The following is a 23474-nucleotide window of genomic DNA, read 5'->3' as shown; positions in this document are numbered from 1 at the left end:
GCGAGTAGTGGTGAACAGTTGTTTTTTGGACTGGAGGAAGGTATACAGTGGTGTTCCCCAAGGGTCGGTACTAGGACCGTTACTTTTTTTGATATATATTAATGACTTGGACTTGGATGTACAGGGCACAATTTCAAAATTTGCAGATGACACAAAACTTGGAAGTGTAGTGAACAGTGAGGAGGATAGTGATAGACTTCATGAGGACATACAGGTTAATGGAATGGATGGACACATGGCAGATGAAATTTAATGCAGAGAAGTGCGAAGTGATACATTTTGGCAGGAAGAATGAGGACAGGTAATATAAACTGGTACAATTTTAAAGTAGGTGCAGGAACAGAGAAACCTGGGGGTATATGTGCACAAATCTGAAGGTGGCAGGAAAGGTTGAGAAACTGGTTAAAAAGGCATAATGGATCCTGGGCTTTATAAATAGAGGCATAGAGTACAAAAGCAAGGATGTTATGTTGAACCTTTACAAAATACTGGTTCGGCCACAACTGGAGTATTGTGTCCAATTCTGGGCACTGCACTTTAGGAAGGATATGAAGGCCTTAAAAAAGGTGCAGAAAAGATTTACTAGAATGGTTCAAGGGATAAGGGACTTCAGTTATGTGGAGAGACTGGAGAAGCTGGGGTTGTTCTCCTTTGGAGCAGAAAAGGTTAAGAGGAGATTTGATAGAAGTATTTAAAATCATAAAGGGGTTAGATAAAGTAAATAAGAAGAAACTGTTCCCCTTGGCGGAAGGGTTGAGAACCAGAGGACACAGATTTAAGGTGATTGGCAAAAGAACCAAAGGCGACATGAGGAAAAACTTTTAATGCAGCGAGTAGTTATGATCTGGAATGCGCTGCCTGGAAGGGTGGTAGATGCAGGTTCAATTGTGGCTTTCAAAAAGGAATTGGATAAATATTTGAAGAGAAAAAATTTGCACAGCTACGGGGGAATGGGATTAACTGGATTGCTCTTACAAAGGCTCGATGGGCCAAATAACGTCAACAATGCTATGGTTCTATAATACTATCCTCAACTTCTTTAGTTAACCATGGGTGGATCACTTTTCCTGTGGAGTTTTTATTCTTCAATGGAATGTATATTTGTTAAGAATTATGAAATATTTCTTTAAATGTTTGCTATTGCTTATCTACTGTCATATCTTTTCATCTAATTTCCCAATCAACCTTAGCCAACTCGCCCCTCACCTATGTATTTGGCTTTGTTTAAGTTTAAGACTCTAGTTTCGGACTTAAGTATGTCACGCTCAAGTTCTAGAAATTCTATCATATTATGATCACTCTACCCCAGAGGATCGCTTACTATGAGATTATTAATTAACCCTAGGAAACTAGAACAATTTGGTTTTGTAAGGACAGGAGCATTATACAATGCAAAATGGAATGCAAGTGTGTGTTCCTGTAAGGCTAGAAATGTAATTTCATGAAAGGTGGGTTAAGAACATAAGAAATAGGAGCAGGAGTAGGCCATACGGCCCCTCGAGCCTGCTCCGCCACTCAATCAGATCATGGCTGATCTTTGACTTCAACTCCACTTTCCTGCCCGATTCCCATATCCCTTGATTCCTGTAGAGTCCAAAAATCTATCCATCTCAGCCTTGAATATATTCACTGACTCAGCATCCACAGCCCTCTAGGGTAGAGAATTCCAAAGATTCACAGTCGTCCTGCGTGAAGAAATTCCTCCTCATCTCAGTCTTGAATGGCCGACCCCGTATCCTGTGATTATGCCCCCTTACTCCAGGTGAGGTCTCACCAATGCCCTGTACAATTGTGATGTGGAGATGCCGGTGATGGACTGGGGTGTACAAATGTAAGGAATCTTACAACACCAGGTTATAGTCCAACAGTTTTATTTGAAAATCACAAGCTTTCGGAGGCTTTTTCCGTCGTCAGGTGAGTGAGTGTTGGATTCCTTGAAAGTTACCGCATATATAGTCAGAGAACAATGCCTGGTGATTACAGATAATCTTTCCAACTGCCCGTTATCAAGGCAATCAAAGGAATTGAATAGTGTTCAGACAGAGAGACATTAGATACAAGACAACTGAATATACAAACGGCCAGAACCAAAGAGACAGACAGACAGACAGACAGAGAGAGAGAGAGAAACATCCGAAAGGAAGAGAAAGAGAAAGAGAGAGAATGACCAGTTGTATTAAAAACAGATAACTTTTTTTTCCGCTGGTGGGGTTACGTGTAGCGTGACATGAACCCAAGATCCCGGATGAGGCCGTCCTCATGGGTGCGGAACTTGGCTATCAATTTCTGCTCGACGATTTTGCGTTGTCGTGTGTATCGAAGGCCGCCTAGGAGAACGCTTACCCAAAGATCGGTGACCCAGCTTTCAGGAGAACAGCGTCCACGACACCACACAACCCTGCCACGGCAACCTCTGCAAGACATGCCAGATCATCGACACAGATACCACCATCACACGAGAGGACACCACCCACCAGGTACATGGTTCATACTCCTGTGACTCGGCCAACGTTGTCTGCCTCATACGTTGCAGGAAAGGATGCCCCAGAGCATGGTACATTGGCGAGACCTTGCAGACGCTGCGACAACGGATGAACGGACACCCTGCAACAATTGCCAGACAGGAGGGTTCCCTCCCAGTCGGGGAAGACTTCAGCAGTCAAGGACATTCAGCCACCGATCTTCGGGTAAGCGTTCTCCAAGGCGGCCTTCGAGACACACGACAACGCAAAATCGTCGAGCAGAAATTGATAGCCAAGTTCCGCACCCATGAGGACGGCCTCATCCGGGATCTTGGGTTCATGTCACACTACACGTAACCCCACCAGCGGAAAAAAAAGTTATCTGTTTTTAATACAACTGGTCATTCTCTCTCTTTCTCTTTCTCTTCCTTTCGGATGTTTCTCTCTCTCTCTCTTTTTCTCTCTCTCTCTCTCTCTCTCTGTGTCTTTGGTTCTGGCCGTTTGTATATTCAGTAGTCTTGTATCTAATGTCTCTCTGTCTGAACACTATTCAATTCTTTTGATTGCCTTGATAACGGGCAGTTGGAAAGATTATCTGTAATCACCAGGCATTGTTCTCTGACTATATATGCGGTAACTTTCAAGGAATCCAACACTCGCTCACCTGACGAAGGAGAAAGCCTCCAAAAGCTTGTGATTTTCAAATAAAACTGTTGGACTATAACCTGGTGTTGTAAGATTCCTTACATCTGTACAACTGTGGTAAGACTTCCTTACTCTTGTACTCCAACCCACTTGCAATAAAGACCAACATACCATTTGCCTTCCTGATTGCTTGCTGTACCTGCATACTAACTTTTTGTGTTTCTTGTATGAGGGCACTCAAGTCTCTCTGAACACCAACATTTAATAGTTTCTCACCATTTAAAAAATATTCTGTTTTTCTATTCTTCCTTCGGTTCATCTTTTAATGTTCAAGTTGGAGATGAGAATACTGGCTTTGTTTAACAATTCTGAATTTGTGACGGAGTGGAACCCGCATATTCTTGGAGGGAGCTGGAATACATAGCATTTTAAGATTATTTTGCTTTTTTAAGAAAGAAAGACAAGTGCAGGAGGCAGAAAGTTAAATTAATTGTAAAAATTATTATTTAGAAAGTTTAAACTTCCTACATTTTTGTACACTTAGCTTGGAGCCGTTCTGTGGAACTCTTAAGAAAGCAAATGCAGGGCTGGGAGTTAATCCCATGGGAAGAATGACCAAATCAGGTCTGGTAGAATAAATTTGCCTTTTGTTTAAAAACATTACAGGAGGTGTGTGATGACATGTACTACATGAAAGATTTTTGATATAGATAGATTACTATTGGATGTCTCTTGTTGCTCATGGTGAGTCAGAGGATACAGTAATACTAGGGAGGTGGGAGATCTTGAGATTTGGTGCGGAGGAGGAGAGGTTAGGATTTTGAAATACTGCGAAGGGCGAGATTCTGTAGTTTGACAGCAGTGGAAGGAGAGTTGTAGGTTTTGTCAATACTGAGGAAGAAAATTTAGGACAGACGCTATGAAATATTTCTTTACACAGCTGAAACGGGTTGGCAGGAAAGGTAGTTGAGGCCATTACACCAGACCCACTGAAGAAACAATTAGATGTTGCATGGGAAAACAGTGATGTTGGTATTCTGGGATGAACAAGATCAAATAGGCTGATGGGTCATCTTCATCCGACATATTTTGTGAAACAGACCAGGGCAGTCTGCGGTCCGAAATTAGCTGATCTCAGCTGGGGCAGATTTAGAGGAATTACAATTGGCCTCAGTATCTTTGGGTTAGAGAGGGGATAAATCATCAATGTTTCTGCTGTTGTTCTCTTTCCAGTGACCCTTGCTAGAAATGCATTTATGTGATGTCGGGTGAGGGCAGATCAGGCTTAACAATAATGCCTGCTGTGACTGAACAGCCTGCTGAGACTTGCCATCTGAGCTCATACATAAAGAATGTCAATTTGGGCAAGGCACCAAAAAGCAACCGATACAAATGGAATCATACTTCAGCAAAATGACACTACCTTCAGGAAAGGAGGGGAGGATAAGAAATTAACAGTAAAAGGAAAATAAAAATTAAATTTAAAAGTCATTTAAATAATGAACATTGGTTGTATACTTCCGTTCTTTTGTGCAATATACTTCTATTTCAAGATAGATATATGTGTTTGGTTATGCTACTTTCCCAGAATCACCTTGTAAAGTACCTGCAAGTAAAGATCATTCTGATAATGCTGGTCCCTCTGAAGAAATCACTTGTCTCAATGATGAAGCTTCTGCAAGTTCTCAAACAAGGGAAGACCTTAACATCAGAGTTGAAAGGTATTCCCAATGAATCCTCTCTGTCTGCACTGGACAATTACTTCATGATGTTCTAAAAGATTTATTTTGTGAAGTAATGTTTTGATAATGGATGCAGTTTGTTAACGTTAAATAAGTAGTTGGAATATTCCAGAGTTTTTAAATGTACAGATAGTACTTGTTTTTTTTAGTTTGGTTTTGTTTTCCATAATGATTTTACAATAAATTGAACCTTAAAGTTTGAAGCTATTTATTTCTGTGCAAAGCACCAATCTGTATTTGTTACACTTGATGTCTATAAATGGTGATACTGTTAAAACATAGATTATATAGTTGCCTAGCATCTTGTTATTTATAACTAGGCTCACGAAGAAGCTTGAAGACCAGAGAGAGCTGAAGAAGGAGGACGAAGCAAAGGTAGATAGTACTATTTATGATTTTTTTTTTTCTTCCATGTGCTTTTAATTTTATATCAAGTTGAGTTTGGGGATGTAGTTGTTTATTAAATAATGTTACTGGACTAGTAATCCAGAGGCCTTGACTAATAATCCAGAGATCCTACCATGGTAGTTTGAGAATTTGAACTCCGTTTTTAAAAAATCTTGAAATAAAAAAAACCGGTTAGCATCCAAAAAAGTGAGCATGAAGCTGTCTGTTCACTAATGTCCTTTAGGTAAGGAAACCTGCCATCCTTATCCAGTCTGGCCTATATGTGACTCCAATCCTACACCAACATGGTTAACTCTTAACTGCTCTCTGAAGTGGACACTCAGTTGTATCAAACTGCTGTAGTTCAAGAAGGCAGCCCACCACCACCACCTTTGGGGAATTGGGGATGGGCAATAAATGCCAGCCAAGCCACATCCCGAGAAAGAATTCTTTAAAGATCAGACTTTCAGAATGCTGAGCGGCACCACCGACAGCTCAGCTGACTACGGCAGTGATTAGTTAAGCCATACAGAGCAGGTAAGTTTCAGATTTGATCCTTGTGCCAGAGCAGTGGTAGTGGTGCTACAGATGGCTTCAAGACTCTGGGTTAAGGAGGGAGATTTGGCCAGAGTTCTTTCTATAGACTGCTGTTCAGCAATCCCTGTTGGAAGTGTGTGTGAATGTGGGTGAGGACAGTATCTTGTTCAACTGTGATGCTCCATCCCATTAAATAACCTGCTGTTAACATCTGGAGACTCTCTCACGTGGACAATGGCCAGTTGGATAAGATACCAGAGAGCAACTGAGCCTATGGAAAATACCTCAACAAGGAATTGACATCTTCAGAAGAGGCGGAAGATAGGGAGGGAAATGCTGAGTGATCATATGGAGTGAGATGGTTAAAACTGTTCTTCAGCTCCAGAGACCTGAAATATTTTCTAATCATGCTTTTCTGTTCTGATGACTTCATTATTTTTCTTATTGATTTCTAATATTTGAGATTTTTTTATTGTCATTGAATTCAATGTGGCTGTTTGAGGACTGCTAACACCTTTCATCAAATATAGCCAGATTGAGTGGAAGGCTTTCTTGGCTTCAAGAGTGTCCAAGATCAATTCCTTTTCATGATGAGTCATTGCATCATCTAATTTTTTAAAGAAATTGTGCTAACTAGAGAGGGCGAGAGAGATCTTGGGGCTAGCTCTAAACAAGATGATAATGTAATTTTGTTGCAGGAGTCAGGAAAGTCAGCCCTCAGTAGCTCGTTAAATCCTAGAATGAGTAGTTTCTTGATAAATTTCCCTAGGCTTCCAGGGAAACACCCATCGGAATGTACTGGAGTTCATTTTAGTTGTGAATTGCACCATTGTGCATACAGCTTCTCTTGAAACGATGAGACAGTTTACACGCTTTCACAAAGCACAGTTGTTTTAATCTGACAGTTCAGGATGATGAGCACTGCAGTGTTACGAGCACCCAACTACTTAGAAAATAAATGGGACTACTGTTGATTTATAGGAAAGTAGTTTTCGTCAGGTTATTTTCCTGTGTGAAATAAATTCCATAATGCACATAAATAAGATAGCAAGCATATATTGTATTGTGTTTTGGATCAGTTAATTCCAATATACTTTAATGTAATACATATCTAATAAATACAGAAATACTGAAACTGAGCAGTTTCAGTCCCGTGTCATCTGAAAAGAGAATAAAAATGTATGTAAAAGAGCAGCGTAGCTTGAAATAACAGTTTCACCCAGACAGTATAGAAAAGTATAGTTATTCTTCATTTTCAGTCAAAGTAGAATTATGTTTTTATAGCAATTTGAGTCAATTCTAAAAGATAGAAATATCTCTTGTATTTCCTCACATTCTATGTCATCACAAATCTACCACCACCAGGGCCTGCTGAACCCAACTGAGAGAATTAAGTGTGTTTTGTTTCTCTACACTAATGAGTGGTAGATTTGAATATTTTGGTATTTATTAGTCTCCTGTGACGTCTCTGGAGGTATTCCCGAGGATATGTTCTTTTATGCTATGTAATGCACAATATATTATCAGGACTATTTATTTATGGGGATTGAACAAGTGAAATTGTGTTTTTATTTGAAAGTATATTATAGGAGTGTTAGTAGCAGTTGCAGGTTCAAATTAGTGATTATGAACACCTTTTTATGGAAATTGTAAATCGGTAGTTTTGATTATTATTGTATGTATGTTTACCTATATACTTTGTCTTTTTAAAGAAAAGGTCTAGAATCTAAAGGAAGACAGTAGGTAAGATGTTCTAGGTTGCAGGTCAATAAGTGATGTGTCTAAGTACTAGTAGAGTGGAGGAAAGCAGAATCAAATGTTCTTAGAGCAATGGAAAGGGCGGTGGGATGATGGACAGACACTGGAAAGAGATGAGGATGAGCTGTATTACATAGAATTAATTCTTGGGGATTGTCTACAATCCACTACCTTCTGTGTTGACCATTTCACAACTAGAACAGTAGAAATACCCTGTAGTTTATGGACATTATTTTTTTAAATTACACAGCAATAGTTATGGAGGAGTCTATCGCCTGGCTACCCTTCCAGCTAAGGCAGACTGCATGGACTTGATTCACCCTGTAGAGGGAAAAAAAGAATAAAATATACTAAACTAAATCTAAATTATTAACTGAATCAGTCCTTAGTTTATAAGTGTTTCAAAAATGCAACTTTTTTCAGAATGAAATTAAAGTTGAAATTGAACGTAGGAAAGTTGGCAAAGAAATGGTGGAGTTCAAGAGAAAGCAAGAAGAGGACAGGACAAAAAGAATGCTGGAAGAAAGAAGCCGAGATAAAGAAGAAGAGCGTTTAGCACGAGAGAGAATAAGGCAGCAGATTGCATTGGTATGTGCTTTGAGATTAAAAATCTCGTTAGATTTCTTAACATAGTTCTGAAATTTCTATCTGTGTAAAATCCAAATATGACTTTTTGGGAGAACAGGTTCAGTCTCACTCTGTCACAAAGTTAACTCCATTGCATCCAAAATCTTCTCATTCATTTAAGAAGGTAAGATGGTCCAACCAGCAGGTGCGTCTTTGGACAGCTTCGTCCCAGTGCCATTGTCAGCTAGTTGAGGTAGAAGATCAGCCATGATCTTATTAAATAGTGGCGCAGGCTCGAGGGCCTACTCCTGTTCCTATTTCTTGTGTTCTATCTGAAGGTGCGTTTAACTGAAGTAAGAAGGGACTACTCCAGTTTTCCTCATTCACCTAGACAATTTGATCAATAATGGAGATGCTTGCCAGTTGAGACCAGGATTAAAATTTGGGAGAGTCCTGTGCTTTAAAACTGCCAGGTCTGCACAAAGTGTACTTTTTGTGATTTATCAATTAACTTAAATTAATCATATAAATATTGTAAGAATGTGCATTTTTAAGAACAGGGCTACATCATATTTCTGAATCTCTTCTCCAAAAGCATATCTAGCTGCCTTTTGAAACTATTTATACTAGTTTTTCCTCAAACTTGCCAAAGCTAGAAGCAGCAGATACAACATTTTAAAAAAAAATCTTTGTTCTTTCAATTTTAGTTACATGGAGTTGGTTCCCTAATGGTGACTGGCATAAGATGTAGGAATGTTTTATCAGTGATAAAATTGTTCAGTTTTAAATTCTTTGACATAAAGAAGAGCAAGATCATGAGTGCTGTATTATGATTTGTACAAATATTGGTGAATCAGTGAAATGAACAGCAACATGCAGTAATAATTGGGAATAATTTTCCTTATTAGGACCGTGCAGACAGAGCTGCTCGCTATGCTAAGACAAAGGAAGAAGCTGAAGCAGCAAAAAGAGCATCTGAGCTGGAAAGGCAGGCTAATGAAGAAGCTAGAAAAAGAGCCCTTCAAAATGAAAGAAGGTATAGCATTTGACAAAACACTTCAAAATATTTACATTTAATATCTTGTATTCGTTTTTTTAGTTTCTCAGACTACTTTTTATTTAACTTCCTTACATAGTAGGAATGCTTTCCCTGTTGTCCATTGGGGAAAATCACCTGGAGATGCTTCCCTCTAAGAAGTTCTCGTAGTGGTCGGATTAGTTTTTCTCCACCTTCCTTCTCCTTTCCCCACCCCCCCCCCACTCCATTTTACAAATGAAGCCTCACTCTGGGACTCACTTTCAGTTCTTGTCACAGAGGAAGCAGTATGATGTAGCAAATGCACAGAAAACTTGAAGAATCCGTACAAAGGAAGTTGCAAGCTCTGCCAGGTCAGAAGAAAAAGATAGTTAGATAGGTTGGGAGGGAGGTTGAACTTCAGTGGCAGAATGGAGAAGGTCTTACCCATGGTAAGTAATTTCATTCTTTCTCATTTATTCAACATACACATACAGTAGAAACATACCAAATTTGGTAGTGGTTTTTCAAGACACAGATTTCTAGACCAGCTTTTGGTGCCAAAATTATTGTCAATTTAGGCCAGCAAGTCAAAACAATAATAATGCTTAGTAAAAGTGTGCATACTACTTCATATTACCATATGGGAGGAGGGGGTGGGAGTGAAAGAAGCGACTTCTTTTGTTAGTTATGTTGAACCTGGAACCCAAAGAGACAAAATTCAGTTCCTGATTAGAAGCTGATTCCAAAGATCTTTTTTAAGCCATTCAGGAAGTGAGCATTAGTCAGTTCAAATATTGACAGAATTTTTGGGAAGCCCAAAACAGCTCAGTACCTAAAGAGCTGTCCCACTATCAACATTAAGAGTTAAACTAATGGTATTATGAAGTGCTGCAGAGCACACTTTATAGCATTTGATAACATATATTCAAAGATTACTGTTTTGAATTTGTTTCAAATGAAATATTAAATATGCTACATATTTTATATCATTTCTTTGGAGACATCAAAACTGGGTGCTAAATTAATATTTTTAAATGTAAAAACCATTGAAGAAGATAGGCCATCAGCTTCTGTTGGTCCTTTTTGTAAAATATTGAAAACCAGATTGGATATGCCAGTCTTGAGATTGTCACGTTTTTATGCTGGGGGGAGGTAAGAATTGGAGTTAGATCAACAAATGCTCTACTTTCTGAAGTTGTTTAAAATGTGATCGTTTGTCTTACAGTAAAATGTGCAGAATCCAGTTTAGACTCCCAGATGGATCTTCCTTTACGAACCAGTTCTCAGCAGACGCCAGTTTAGAAGAAGCAAGGAAGTTTGCAGAATCGGTAAAAATAATTCTTTGGTAAAATATTCTTTTTTCCCCCTTGAATGGTACAGATGCTCATTTGAAGCTGTGCCCTCTTTTTACCCTAGTTTTCTCATCGCACTGGCCCTTCCAACACACAGTCTTCTTGCTGACTGATGGGGTGGAGCAACTGGCTTACTTCCAAGCTATTACCATTGTTTCTTGTTGCTGGGCACTTTGGTGGGAACAAAATAGCAGCACCAGTTTCACTTTCTCTGTGTTTTATTTTGTTAAATATGTTTTCCCTGGGACCTTAAGAAGTAAAATCCAATCCCTGATTGGCTAGAAGTTGGTTTCAAGGACAAGTTTTCTTTAAGCCAGTCAAGAAAGTGACCATTAGTCTGACCTGACCATTTCGATAGAATAGTCAGGTCAAAACGTTGATGAATTTTGGTTGACTTTTATTTTTAAGAGTTTACTGTTTAGCAACCCATTAGAAAACTTAACTCATTACAAGTGTAGCTGATAAGCGCATATGTTTCCATCTGTGAAGCAAGTACTTAAACCACTATTCTACTGTAAGTGTGTATTCTTTTATTACTTTAAAATATATACTGGATTTAGCCAGGAAAACACTTGTGTTTTTGTTCTTTGCTATGGATCACCAGTCTGGAGTAGTATTTGCCTAGCTCTACAGTACTGGGTGATTTTATGCAAAATTCTACATATCTGATTTAAATTCTTATCTTGCAGCGAGTTGGTGGTGTATATGGACACTTTGAATTGGCAACAACTTTTCCAAGGAAACAATTTACAAAGGATGATTACAAGAAAACACTGACTGAGCTGGAGTTGGTACCAAGTGCCTCAATCATCCTAGTCCCAGTATGTCTTTGAAAATCTTTCTCTCCCAATTCTTGCTCTCTTCCTCCCCATGCTGTGGGAAGCACATAGTATTTCTACTTCCTGAATGGGGTACATTAATGCCCACATTGAAAGGAATATAAATACTAAGCAAAAACTCAGGAAAGAAGTTAAAATCTAATTGGTTTGGAACTGTATAGGAAACAGGAGTTGCCTTGCTGCCATCACCAGAACAAATTCACTTTTTAATGGAAAAAGGAACCAATTCCTGTGCTCAGAATAGCCCATTAGACAAAACTTCCTTAAAAAAAGCATGAATAGAATTAATCACATTAAACATATCAAGGGATAAACACATTTCATTAACATTGCTCTCTCTTTGTTTCACAAGAAGATCTGAAATTTACTAGCAAAAAAGTAAAAAAAAAACTAGTATTTTTGAATTTCAAAAGAAGCAGCAGTTTAAAAATGTATGCAGCTAATGCTCGAGTATGAATGGTGATATGGCACAGCCTTGATCTCTTAGAATTATTAGGTTACAGCACGGAATGAGGCCATTCGGCCCATCAAGTCTGTGCCAGCTCTATGCAAGAGCAATCCAGCTAGTCCCACTCTCCTGCCCTATCCCCGAAACCCTGCAAATTTTTTCCTTTCAGTACTTATCCAGTTCCCTTTTGAAAGCAATGATTGAATCTGCCTCCACCCCCCCCCCCACTGGCAGTGCATTCCAGATCCTAACCACTCGCAGTGTGAAAAAGTTTTTCCTCATGTCACCTTTGGTTCATTTGCCAATCACCTTAAATCTGTGTCTTCTGATTCTTGTCCCTTCTGCCAATGGGAACAGTTTCTCTCTATCTATTCTACCTATATTCTATCTATCTATCTATATCTACCCTTCATGATTTTGAATACCTCTATCAAATCTCCCCTCAACCTTTTCTGTTCCAAAGAGGACAACCCCAGCTTCTCCAGTCTATCCACAAAACTGAAGTCCCTCATCCCTGGAATCATTCTAGTAAATCTCTTCTGCACCCTCTCTAAGGTCTTCACATCCTTCCTAAAGTGCGGTGCTCAGAACTGGACACAATACTCCAGTTGTGGCCGAACCAGTGTTTTATAAAGGTTCGTCATGACTTCCTTTCTTTTGTACTCTATGCCTCTATTTATGAAGCCTAGAATCCTGTATGCTTTTTAAATCATTTTCTCAACATGCCTTGCCATCTTCAATGATTTGTGTACATATACCCCCAGATCTCTCTGTTCCTGTACCCCTTTTAGAATTGTGCCCTTCAATTTATATTGCCCCTCCTCATTCTTCCTACCGAAATGTCTCACTTCGAACTTCTCTGCGTTAGAATGAAAAGCAACCATCATCAAAACAAATTAAAATTGTTAATCCATTTTTAGAAAAAAAAATCTATATTTCAGTACCTAATTCTACTTGATAACATTTTTAAAACAATAATAGATAACATCTAGTTAACTATAAAATGCATTTAATATTTAAAGATTTCATATTTGAGATTATTTACAAGCAGCATTTTTGTGCATTGTTGCCTGGTTATCTTTACTGGTATGTAATGTACTGGTAAATAAGTTATTTTGGATGTAGTACTATGCACAGAATGTATATTTTACACATATACATGTCACCTCTAGACTTGACTATTCCAATGCTCTCCTGGCTGGCCTCCCATCTTCCACCCTCCATAAACTTGAGCTCATCCAAAACTCTGTTGCCCGTATCCTAACTCGCACCAAGTGTCGTTCACCCATCACCCCTGTGCACGCTGACCTACATTGGCTCCCAGTCCAGGAATGCCTTTATTTTAAAATTCTTATCCTTGTTTTCAAATCCCTCTTTGGCCTTGCCCCTTTCCTATCTCTATAGCCTCCTCCAGTTCTTGCCTCTTGCGCATCCCCGATTTTAATCGCTCCATCGTTGGCGGCTGTGCCTTCAGCTGCCTCGGCCCTGAGCTCTGGAATTCCCTCCCTAAACCATTCCACCTCTTTACCTCTCTCCCCGCCTTTAAGACACTCCTTAAAACCTACCTCTTCAACCAAGCTTTTGGTCACCTGTCCTAATATCTCCTTATGTGGCTCGGTATCAAATTTTGTTTGAAAATCGCTCCTGTGAAACGCCTTGGGACGTTTTACTAATTTAAATGTGCTATATAAATGCAAGTTGTTATAGATCAAATAAACTAGCGAAGAGCAGAATAACAACATTTCTTCTAATATGGCACATCCTGTAGTTCAATATTGGGATGAGCAATGCCCACCCATATAAACTGCCTCCGATATTTGCGATTCCTTTTCTATGTTGCTGATCCATCCTAGAATAATTTCAGTTTATGTTATTATGAACAGAGTGCAAAATTAATTGAAACCGCGTTTAGAATTAAAATTGTCACTGAAGTTCATGAAGCATTATGTTTGGTAAATGTATGATACAGTACAGGAAATAATGCTGTAAAGAATTTAATGGAAGTCAGATTTAGAAACCAGATTTATGTTGAAAATGAATAGTTGGGCATCTGTCTTGGAATGGGGCAAATTTTATTGAAATGAGCAATTTTACCTCTTCCATTTGACAGTAATTTTGCTTACCACAGCACCCAGAGATGTATTAAAAGACAACTCTTTTCAATCTGTATAGACAATACACTAATTAAAATTGACTTCTAACCCCTGCAAAAGCTATGAATGATTTAGACTGATGCATTCAGTAACCCTGTGTATATTCTTGCTTTTGATAGGGTGGAAGGTCTACTTCGTCGGTGGTGCCATCCTCAGGAGGAGGAGTGTGGACTTTCTTGAGCACATTATTTTACCCAATTATTGCAGTCTGGAGGTTTCTCAGCAATTACTGGTTTGCCAGTGATCCAGCACAAAGGTCATCCAGAGGAAATATCTCTCAGTCTCAACCAGAAAGTTCCAGAGCACCACCTTCTATTGCATCAGATACAGATAGGTAGCACAGCAATATCTTTCATTTTGACAAAATGTAGAATTTATCTTAAGTTTATGTTTTAAGAAATATTATTCTCTATGAAATATTTTATTGGTCTTTGGAATGTTGGGTTTATTATCTTAAAATTATTAATTTCATGTGAATGATTTATGCAGAACATTTAATGATGCAACTAAATATATATGGTAGCTTTAAATGTAGTAGCCAGGGTGAAAATAATATATTGCACCATTTAGATCCAATATAATTGTACATTTTAAATATTTTTTAAAAATTAAAAGCACATTGTTAATTTTCAGAATACAAAAACTTTTTCTTTAATGTCTCGGTTATGAATACCTGCTTCTGTTTTCGCCCTCACTCCTCCAAAAATAAATTTCATACTTAAGGTAAAAAAAAATGGGTGTGTATTGTAAAGTAGTTATTGGTATTCACTTATACTGTGGATAAGGGAACATAGTGTTTTACGGTAGAGGGTAAAATATGCCTGCCTATTAATGCCACAAAGCCAACACTTTATATCTCAGCAGAGTTTGACAAATTGGATTCATGATTGCTTTGTATTTAAAGCTGTAATAAATCTTGACATTTTAAGGCTGTGATTGATGAATAGAAGCTACATCAGGTGTGTAGAAAAGTAAAGATATCTTTGGTATGGCCATAATCAAGAAAGTACCTGAGGAATTTTATATTTGTCATGACAGCCTCATGATGCCTGTACTACATAACAATCCTGCCCCAGACCAGTCTCTGTTCTTTTTGACGGACCTAGAGTGTATTAAGGGTTACAGAACCAAGGCGGGTTGATGGAGTTAAGATACAGATCAGCCATGACGGGACACGCTTGAGGGGCTGAATGACTCACTCCTGTTCCTATGTTCCTAGAGAGCAGTATAGACTGCAGCACACATTTTACCAAACTTTGAATAATATTGTGTCTAAATAATCCAAAAGAAGATTTTGAAACAGTGGGAAAGAAGGACAACGTGAAGAGTGTGCAAGATAAACTACATACTGATGGTAGATGGTTTTCCACGTATGTTTAGTGGTACCTTACAGTAGTGATAAAGAAATGCAAGTGAGTTCAACTATTTGATGTTTAGGCATGCCTTTAAAATTGTGGTCAGAAGGTCGGTCTAGTGTAGCATGGTAGTCTTTTGGGTAAATATTTCAGATGCTGTCTAAGGATGGCCCAACTCAAGTGCCCAGTAAAATATGATTCTGCTACGAATTATAGTGCACTGGCTTGATGTGGACTGGAAACAAAGATTGGCCAAGAAAATAGTAAATGAGCAATGGCAGGCCTTCAAGGCGGAGATAGCTCCGGTACAAACCAAACATATTCCTGTAAGGAAAAAAAATAGGGCATCCAAAGCTAGAGCTTCCTCGATGACAAGGACATAGAGGTTAAAAGAAAACAAAAAAGGGAGGTTTATGACAAATGTCAGGTACATAATACAGTGGAAAACTAGGCAGATTACAGAGTGTACAGGGGGAAATTGAAAATGGATATAAGAAGGGCAAGGAGAGAATATGAAAAAAGATTAGTGGGTAACATAAAAGGGAACCCAAAAATCTTTTATAAACATATAAAAAGTAAAAGGCTAGTTAAAGGAAAGGTGGGGGCGATTAGGGACAAAAAAGGAAATATTCTTGTGGAGACAGGGCACGACTAAGGTACTGAATGAGTACTTTGCATCTGTCTTCACAAAAGAGGAGGATGAAGTTAATGTCACAATACAGGAGGAGGGAGTAGTGATATTGGATAGGTTAAAAATAGATACAAAGGAGGTGCTAAATAGGTTGGCATCACTCAAAGTTAACCAGTCACCTGGTCCAGATGGGATGCATTCTAGGTTGCTAAGTATGGAAATTGCAGAGGCTCTGGCCACAATCTCCTGGAACTAGTATCCTAAATCTAAACAAAGGAAACTATGAAGGTATGTGGAGTGAGTTGGCTATGATAGATTGGGAAGCTTCATTAAAAGGCATGACGGTGGATAGGCAATGGCTAACATTTAAGGAACAAATGCATAAATTGCAACAATTGTACATTCCTTTCTGGCGCAAAAACACAAAAGGAAATGCGGCCCAACCATGGCTAACAAAAGAAATTAAGAGTATTAGATCCAAAGAGGAGTCATATAAAGTTGCCAGAAAAAGTAGCAAGCCTGAGGATTGTGATCAGTTTAGAATTCAGCAAAAAAGAACCAAGAGATTGATGAAGAGGGGAAAAATAGAGTATGAGAGTAAACTTGCAAGGAACATAAAAGTGGACTGTAAAAGCTTCTACAAGTATATAAAAAGAAAAAGATTAGTGAAGACACATGTAGGTCCCTTACAGTCAGAAACGGGAGAATTTATAATGGGGAACAGGGAAATGGCAGAGCAATTAAACAAATACTTTGGTTCTGTCTTCACGGAAGAGAACACAAATAACTTCCCAGGAATGCTAGGGAACCAAGGGACTAGTGAGAAGGAGGAATTAAAGGAAATTAGTATTAGTAAAAAAAAATAGTGCTGGAGAAATTAATGGGACTGAAAACAGATAAATCCCTAGGACCTGATAATCTGCATCCCAGAGTACTAAAATTCTATAGATTATGGAACAGTTCTTGCAGATTAGAGGGTGGCAAATGTAACCTCACTATTTAAAAAAGGAGGGAGAGAAAACAGGGAACTACAGACCGGTTAGCCTAACATCAGTAGTAGGGAAAATGCAATCTGTTATAAAGGATGTGATAACAGGACACTTAGAAAATATCAACGGGATTAGACAAAGTCAACATGGATTTATGAAAGGGAAATCATGTTTAACAAACCTACTGGAGTTTTTTGAGGATGTAACTGGTAGAATAGATAAGGGAGAACCAGTGGATGTAGTTTATTTGGATTTTCAAAAGACCTTTGATAAAATCCCACACAAGAGGTTAGTGTGCAAAATTTAAGCACATGGGATTGGGGATAATATACTGGCATGGATTGAAAATTGGTTAACAGACAGGAAAGAGAGTAGGAATAAATAGGTCTTTCGGGGTGGCAGGTAGTGACTAGTGGGGTACCACAGAGATCAGTGCTTGGGCCCCAACTATTCACAATATATATTAATGATTTGGATGAGGGAACCAAATGTAATATTTCCAAGTTTGCTGACGACACAAAACTAGGTGGGATCGTGAGTTGTGAGGAGGATGCAGAGAGGCTTCAAGGCGATTTAGACAAGTTGAGGGAGTGGGCAAATATATGGCAGATGCAGTATAATGTGGATAAATGTGAAGTTATCCACTTCGGAAGGAAAAACAGAAAGGCAGAGTATTATTTAAATGTTGATAGATTGGGGAATGTTGATGTACAAAGGAACCTGGGTGTCCTTATACACCTGTCACTGAAAGCAAACATGCAGGTGCAGCAAGCAATTAGGAAGGCAAATGGTATATTGGCCTTCATTGCAAGAGGATTTGAATACAGGAGCAAGGATGTCTTATTGCAGTTATACGGGGCCATGGTGAGACCACACCTGGAGTATTGTGTGCAGTTTTGGTCTCCTTACCAAGAAAGGATATACTTCCCAAAGAGGGAGTGCAGTGAAGGTTCACCAAACTGATACCCGAGATGGCAGGACTGTCGTATGTGGAGAGATTGGGTCGACTCTGCCTGTATTCACTCGAGTTTAGAAGAATGAGAGGGGATCTCATTGAAACATTTAAAATTCTGACAGGGCTAGACAGACTGGATGCAGGGAGGATGTTTCCCCCGGCTGGGGGGTCCAGAACGAGGGGTCACAGTCTCGGGATACAGGGTAGGACATTTAGGACTGAGATGAGGAGAAATTTCTTCACTCAGGGTGGTGAACCTGTGGATTTCTCTACCACAGAAGGCTGTGGAGGCCAAGTCACTGAATATATTGAAGAAGGAGCTAGATAGATTTCAAGACACAAAAGGCATCAAGGGGTATGGGGAGAGAACGGGAATATGGTATTGAGATAGAGGATCAGCCATGATCATTTTGAATGGCGGAGCAGGCTCGAAGGGCCGAATGACCTACTCCTGCTCCTATTTTCTATATTTCTGTTTTCCAATTCTCCTTGGATATGGGAGTGGTGCCAGAGGACTGGAGAATTGCAAATGTTACACCCCTATCCAAAAAAAGGGAGAGGGTAACTACAGTCCAATCAGTCTAACGTCAGTGATGGGAAAATTACTAGAGACCATTGTCATGGACAAAATTAATTCACACTTGGAGACGCATGGGTTAATAAGGGACAGCCAGCACTGATTTGTTAAAGGCAAATCGTATCTGACTAACCTGATTTGAGTTCTTTGATGAAGTATCAGAGAGGGTTGATGAAGGTAGTGCAGTAGATGTTGTACATATGGACTTTGAAAAGGCATTTGATAAAGTACCACGTAACAGACTTATTCAGAAAATAGAAGCACATGGGATTAAAGGGATGATGTTAACTTGGATATGTAATTGGTTAAGGGATAGGAGGCAAAGAATAGTGGTGAATGGATGTTTTTCTGAGTGGAGAGAAGCATGCATTGGTGTCCTCCAGGGATCGATATTAGGACCATTGCTTTTCTTGTTATATCTAAATGACCTGGACTTGGGTATAGGGAGTTCAATTTCAAAGTTTTCGGATGATACAAAACTTGGCAATGTAGTAAATAGTGAGTAGGATAGTATCAGACTTCAGGAGGACGTAGACAGACTGGTAAAATGGGCAGACACATGGCAGGTGCAATTTAATGCAGGTAAGTGTGACGTAATGCTCTTTGGGCGGAACGACATAGAGAGGCAGTATAATCTAAATGGTGCTCCTTTTGAGGTGGATGCAAGAACAGAGGGACCTGGGGGTGTAAATTCACAAATCTTTGAAGGTGGCAGGGCAAGTTGATAAGGCGGTTAAAAAGGTGTATGGGATATTTGGCTTTGTAAATAGGGGCACTGAATACAAAACAAGGCAGTCATGCTAAACCTTTACAAATCACCGGTTAGATCTCAGCTGGAGTATTGTGTACAATTCTGGGCACACACTTTAGGACGGATGTCAAGGCCTTGGAGAGGGTGCATAGGAGGATTACCAGGTTGATATCAGGGATGAGGGACTTCCGTTATGTGGAGAGATCGGAGTAGCTGGGATTGTTCTCCTTCAAGCAGAGAAGGTTAAGGGGAGACCTATTAGAGGTATTCAAAATAATGAGGGGTTTTGATAGAGCAAATAGGGAGAAACTGTTTCCTCTGGCAAGTTGATCGGTAACCAGAGGTCATAAATTTAACATAATTGGCAAAAGAACTAGAGGGGAAATGAGAGGATTTTTTTTCACACAGAAGGTTAAGATCTGGAACGCAGTACCTGAAAGGGTGGTGGAAGCAGGTTTCATAAGAACTTTCAAAAGGCAATTGGACATGTACTTGAAGAGGACTAATTTGCAGAGTTCTGGGGAAAAAGCTGGGGTGTGGGACAAAATTGGACAGCTCTTTCAAAGAGCCGGCAAAGGCATGACAGGCGAATGGCCTCCTTCTGTGCTGTAAGATTCTATGTGCTGAAAGTGAGGATAGCAGTGTGCCTTAATTTTAAGAAATTTAAGGCCACTAGGTGGCAATCTTTAAAAAAGAAAGGAAGGACTTATAGAGAACAAAATGGAAAAATATGTCCCTTTGCATGATCCTCAACTCTGTGGGGGTGAACTTCTTTTACTTGCTTTTGTGTTTAAGGATGCAATAGCTGCTTATTGAACTATAACTTCCACATATTAAGCCAAAAGATTTATCTGGTTGAGGATATGGTTCTTTTAAAAAAAAAACTCAATCCATACTTTCCAGAATGGTCTGTCCCGGGGTTGGCGTTTATGTGACACCAATAACTTGACCCTGCTTCAGTTCCTATTCTTTTTGAGATCAGAGTTCAAGCTTCTGCTGGCTCTTGATTCACAAAGAAGATGGATCACTTTAACAGTCTAAAGAGCCTTCACATAATGTAAAAATAGAACACTTTTTTATCTCTGGGCTCGGTTTGAATCAGCCCATATTGGTGGGATCAAACTCTCCCAGTTTTTGAAGCATGTAAGGATTCTTCGTGAAATGAGTTTGCTTTGTTTCAACATAGCATGAGTCAACAGAGCAATATGGGTCATACCTTGGTACAGATTGAGTGTGTTAGTCATGACGGGCATAAAAGAAGAAAAGTTCACTTTGTGCAGTAGCAACCCCTCTTCTGAGGAATGGGGGAGAGATTTTGTTGGGCAGCGCAGAAGAAGCTTCATATATGCACTGTGTCTGCTGTACCTGAGTTTGGAGTGTTCAATGCTGACAGTGAGTGGAATAGTAGAAAAGTGTTCTATCTAGTTGTTTTAATGTATTTTGTTGCATTTTCAGGGAAGTAAGAAGAAGGAGATTGCTTGAGAAACGTGGAGAGGACTTCAAGAGGGAGGGAAAGATTTACAGACTGCGGACAGAGGATGACGCAGATGATGAAAACAATACATGGAATGGGAATTCTACTCAACAGATGTAGCTTATGCCTTATTAAAGTAGAAACAGTTGTACTTTTTTTTGCTCTAAAGTTATACAAGTATACTTCCATTTAAAAAAAAAAGAAACTAGACAGAGAAAGGGTGCATTTTGTACTTGTGTTAATTTCCTGCTCTGCTGCATGGATTTGTATGATTCTACTAATTCTGGGGGAGGGGGGCAATAATTGCTACAATGCGAATGTGCAGAAAAATCATTTTAGACAAATTCCAAATTATGTTTTCAAACACCTTTTAAAGTAATATATATTTGAAATCCTGTCTTTAGGTTTTATCCATTCCCTGCCTGTAAGACACATTAGCTGACAACTCTCTGGATATCATCCAGCCTCTGGCCCTTTTAATTTAAAGCTGATAATAAAATGTTTAAGTTTTCAACAAAAAAAATGTGTGGGCTTTACATCTTTTGTAATTTCCTGATGTGCTTGTAACTTGTCTTCCACAAGATGTTATATATGGAATAATGAATGTGTTACATGTAGGATGAATGTTTGGAATGTTACAAAGCGGTAACAAATCTTAAGGTTGGGATAATGTTATTAAACCATGGGAACAAAACTGAAATGGTTTATTAGCACCATCTGAACCCAAAGATGCGTTGTGCTAGAAACATACCTGAACCCGTGGTATTTTTATAATTTGTAAAATTAGGAGTGCTTTTATTCCATTTTTGGTCAAGATTTTTTGTCACTGGTGAGTTTTATGGTAAACTTCCATGTTTGAATTGCATGACTTGAATTCGAGTACTGTTGGATGCACTGTGATTTGAAGAGCAGTCATATTGGGTTTTATTTCATATGTTACAGGGAAGCTATGTACCCTGTATATATTAAAGATGTATGTGGCTTGAGTTGATTTTGGAGCATTGTTTGCATAAATGGTACGACTATTGCTTAATTATGGCCCTTTGAAATCCCTCCATAAATTCTGGCAGAAGAACTAAATAGTCCTGAAACGTGTAAACTACTTAGCGTCTGCTTAATTTGAAGCTGTATTTTTGTGTGAAAAAATCAAATTAGCTGCCAGTATGAATAAATGGAGTTTCAACAAAATGGCACTCTAGGCGCTGCAAGAACACTTAAAACATCAAAAAAAAATTCTGCTGATAATCAGTGATTCTCATTGTTTTTCAGGGTGGTGGGAGAGTTGTTACATTTCTGTGCCATCATTTCCCTTCATTATAGGAGGAAGGAAAGACTGGCAGGTAATGAGTCCCATAGTTTTATCATCCTGGGAAGGAATGTTAGAATAGGAAACTATGATAAGTCTGGATTTCAATACAATGAGAATGGAAGGGGAGTACATTTGTAGCTTAAGAGTATCATGAGAGAAAAATTCAAAGGAACATTTTCCATAGTAGCACTAATAAAATAGAGACAAGAAAGGTGATGATGGCAAGAGTAGAGTTTAAAAGTTACAGTTGAATGAGGGATCACCTGTCATAAGATTTTTCTTGTATTTATATGGTGCAGGAAGGGAGAACCAGGTGACTATGAAGAATCATGTTTATGCAGTATTCCTTCTTGGGAAACTGGGTTAATCCTAAACTTATGGTACATGAAAGATAATATTCAAAAAATGAGGTAGGCCGTACAATGGTAGTTAACTTATCGTTCCTGATGCTACATGGTTTTACTCTAGGCAGGAGAGAAATGGGCAGAATAATGGTACAATCATACTGAGTGGCTTTAATTCCAAACTAACCAGGTTCACAGTTCTAAGGATCATACTCTATTGGTCACAGATCAACTGAGTAACAGCTTTAAAGTCAAAATTGCCTTTATAGCTCTGTGATTACTTGCGAGCTCGTTTGTTGCTCTCCAAATGCTTTCCTCCTGCAGATAGGCATACTTGATGACTTAAAATTGTAAAAATATCAAAAGAGCTGGTCGTGCCTCTACAGGCAGGTCACCCCACGGGAGAAACCAATTTTACCAGCAGTGACCCTCAGGTAAGTCCCAGAAGGGGGAGTTGGAACATGTTTGGGGAGGGGGGGGCAACATGACTCCTGTGGTGGTGGGAGAGCACTCCTGCTTCTGGCGCCATATGAAGGTGTTTTAGGAAAAGAAAATCAAAACTTCCAGGTTGGGGACTGCTGAAGGATCCTGAGCGGGCCAGGCCCAATTTTAAGGGTAAGGGCATTAGGTCTTTTAAGGGCACTTGTATTTTTTGGAGGGGAGAAGGTTTCTAGTTGGCACCAGTGCTCGTCAGCAGGAATTCTTTGAGAAGACATGTTTAGAGAAAAAGGGGAGCAGCGGAAGGATGACACATGATCAGATTGCCCGAGAAGTGCTCTGGGCCTTCCTGCCTGAATCCACACCTGCACCCAAACATCATTCTGGCTGGTAGCATCACAATGAGATGCGAATGCCTGTCTAAGGTATATGCTGAAAGTTCCCCTGAAGTATCCCAATCACAGTATGTCGTGCTTTACATGGTATTGCATGAAAGAAGGCACATCAGGGTGATAGGAGCAAGCATTGCATGTTTGGTTGCATCTGCTAAGATGCCACTAACCATTTCTACAGGCTCTGGAAAATCCAACTGGGAATGATTGGTAAACTGCCTGCTCTGAGTCTGGATGTGGAGGAGAAGATGCCAAGCTCTGCCATCTGCTACAAGGACACCAGTGGTAATCATACACATGTGCAAACTCTGTTGCATGAACAGTAATTGTCAGCTGTGGCCTGAAAAGTGA

At 39.2% G+C, this 23474-nt stretch overlaps 1 protein-coding gene across 1 annotated transcript in view; it reads left to right on the top strand.

Moving 5' to 3' along the window:
- The window catches only part of ubxn4 (UBX domain protein 4), a 39197-nt gene extending 17566 nt beyond the window's left edge, over nt 1–21631 (top strand). Inside the window, exons 6-13 of the mRNA XM_067987219.1 lie at nt 4696–4828; nt 5170–5224; nt 7955–8119; nt 9007–9134; nt 10342–10444; nt 11158–11289; nt 14028–14242; nt 20622–21631. Coding sequence (XP_067843320.1) covers nt 4696–4828; nt 5170–5224; nt 7955–8119; nt 9007–9134; nt 10342–10444; nt 11158–11289; nt 14028–14242; nt 20622–20760 — 1070 coding nt within the window. The 3' untranslated portion in view covers nt 20761–21631. The remainder of the gene's footprint in view (nt 1–4695; nt 4829–5169; nt 5225–7954; nt 8120–9006; nt 9135–10341; nt 10445–11157; nt 11290–14027; nt 14243–20621) is intronic.
- The last annotated feature ends 1843 nt before the right edge of the window (nt 21632–23474 follow it).

Source organism: Heptranchias perlo, chromosome 7 (assembly GCF_035084215.1).
Source record: "Heptranchias perlo isolate sHepPer1 chromosome 7, sHepPer1.hap1, whole genome shotgun sequence".
NCBI classification, from domain to species: Eukaryota; Metazoa; Chordata; class Chondrichthyes; order Hexanchiformes; family Hexanchidae; genus Heptranchias; species Heptranchias perlo.
Note: the sequence above shows the minus strand (reverse complement) of the source record. Positions and strands in the feature narration are given on the sequence as shown.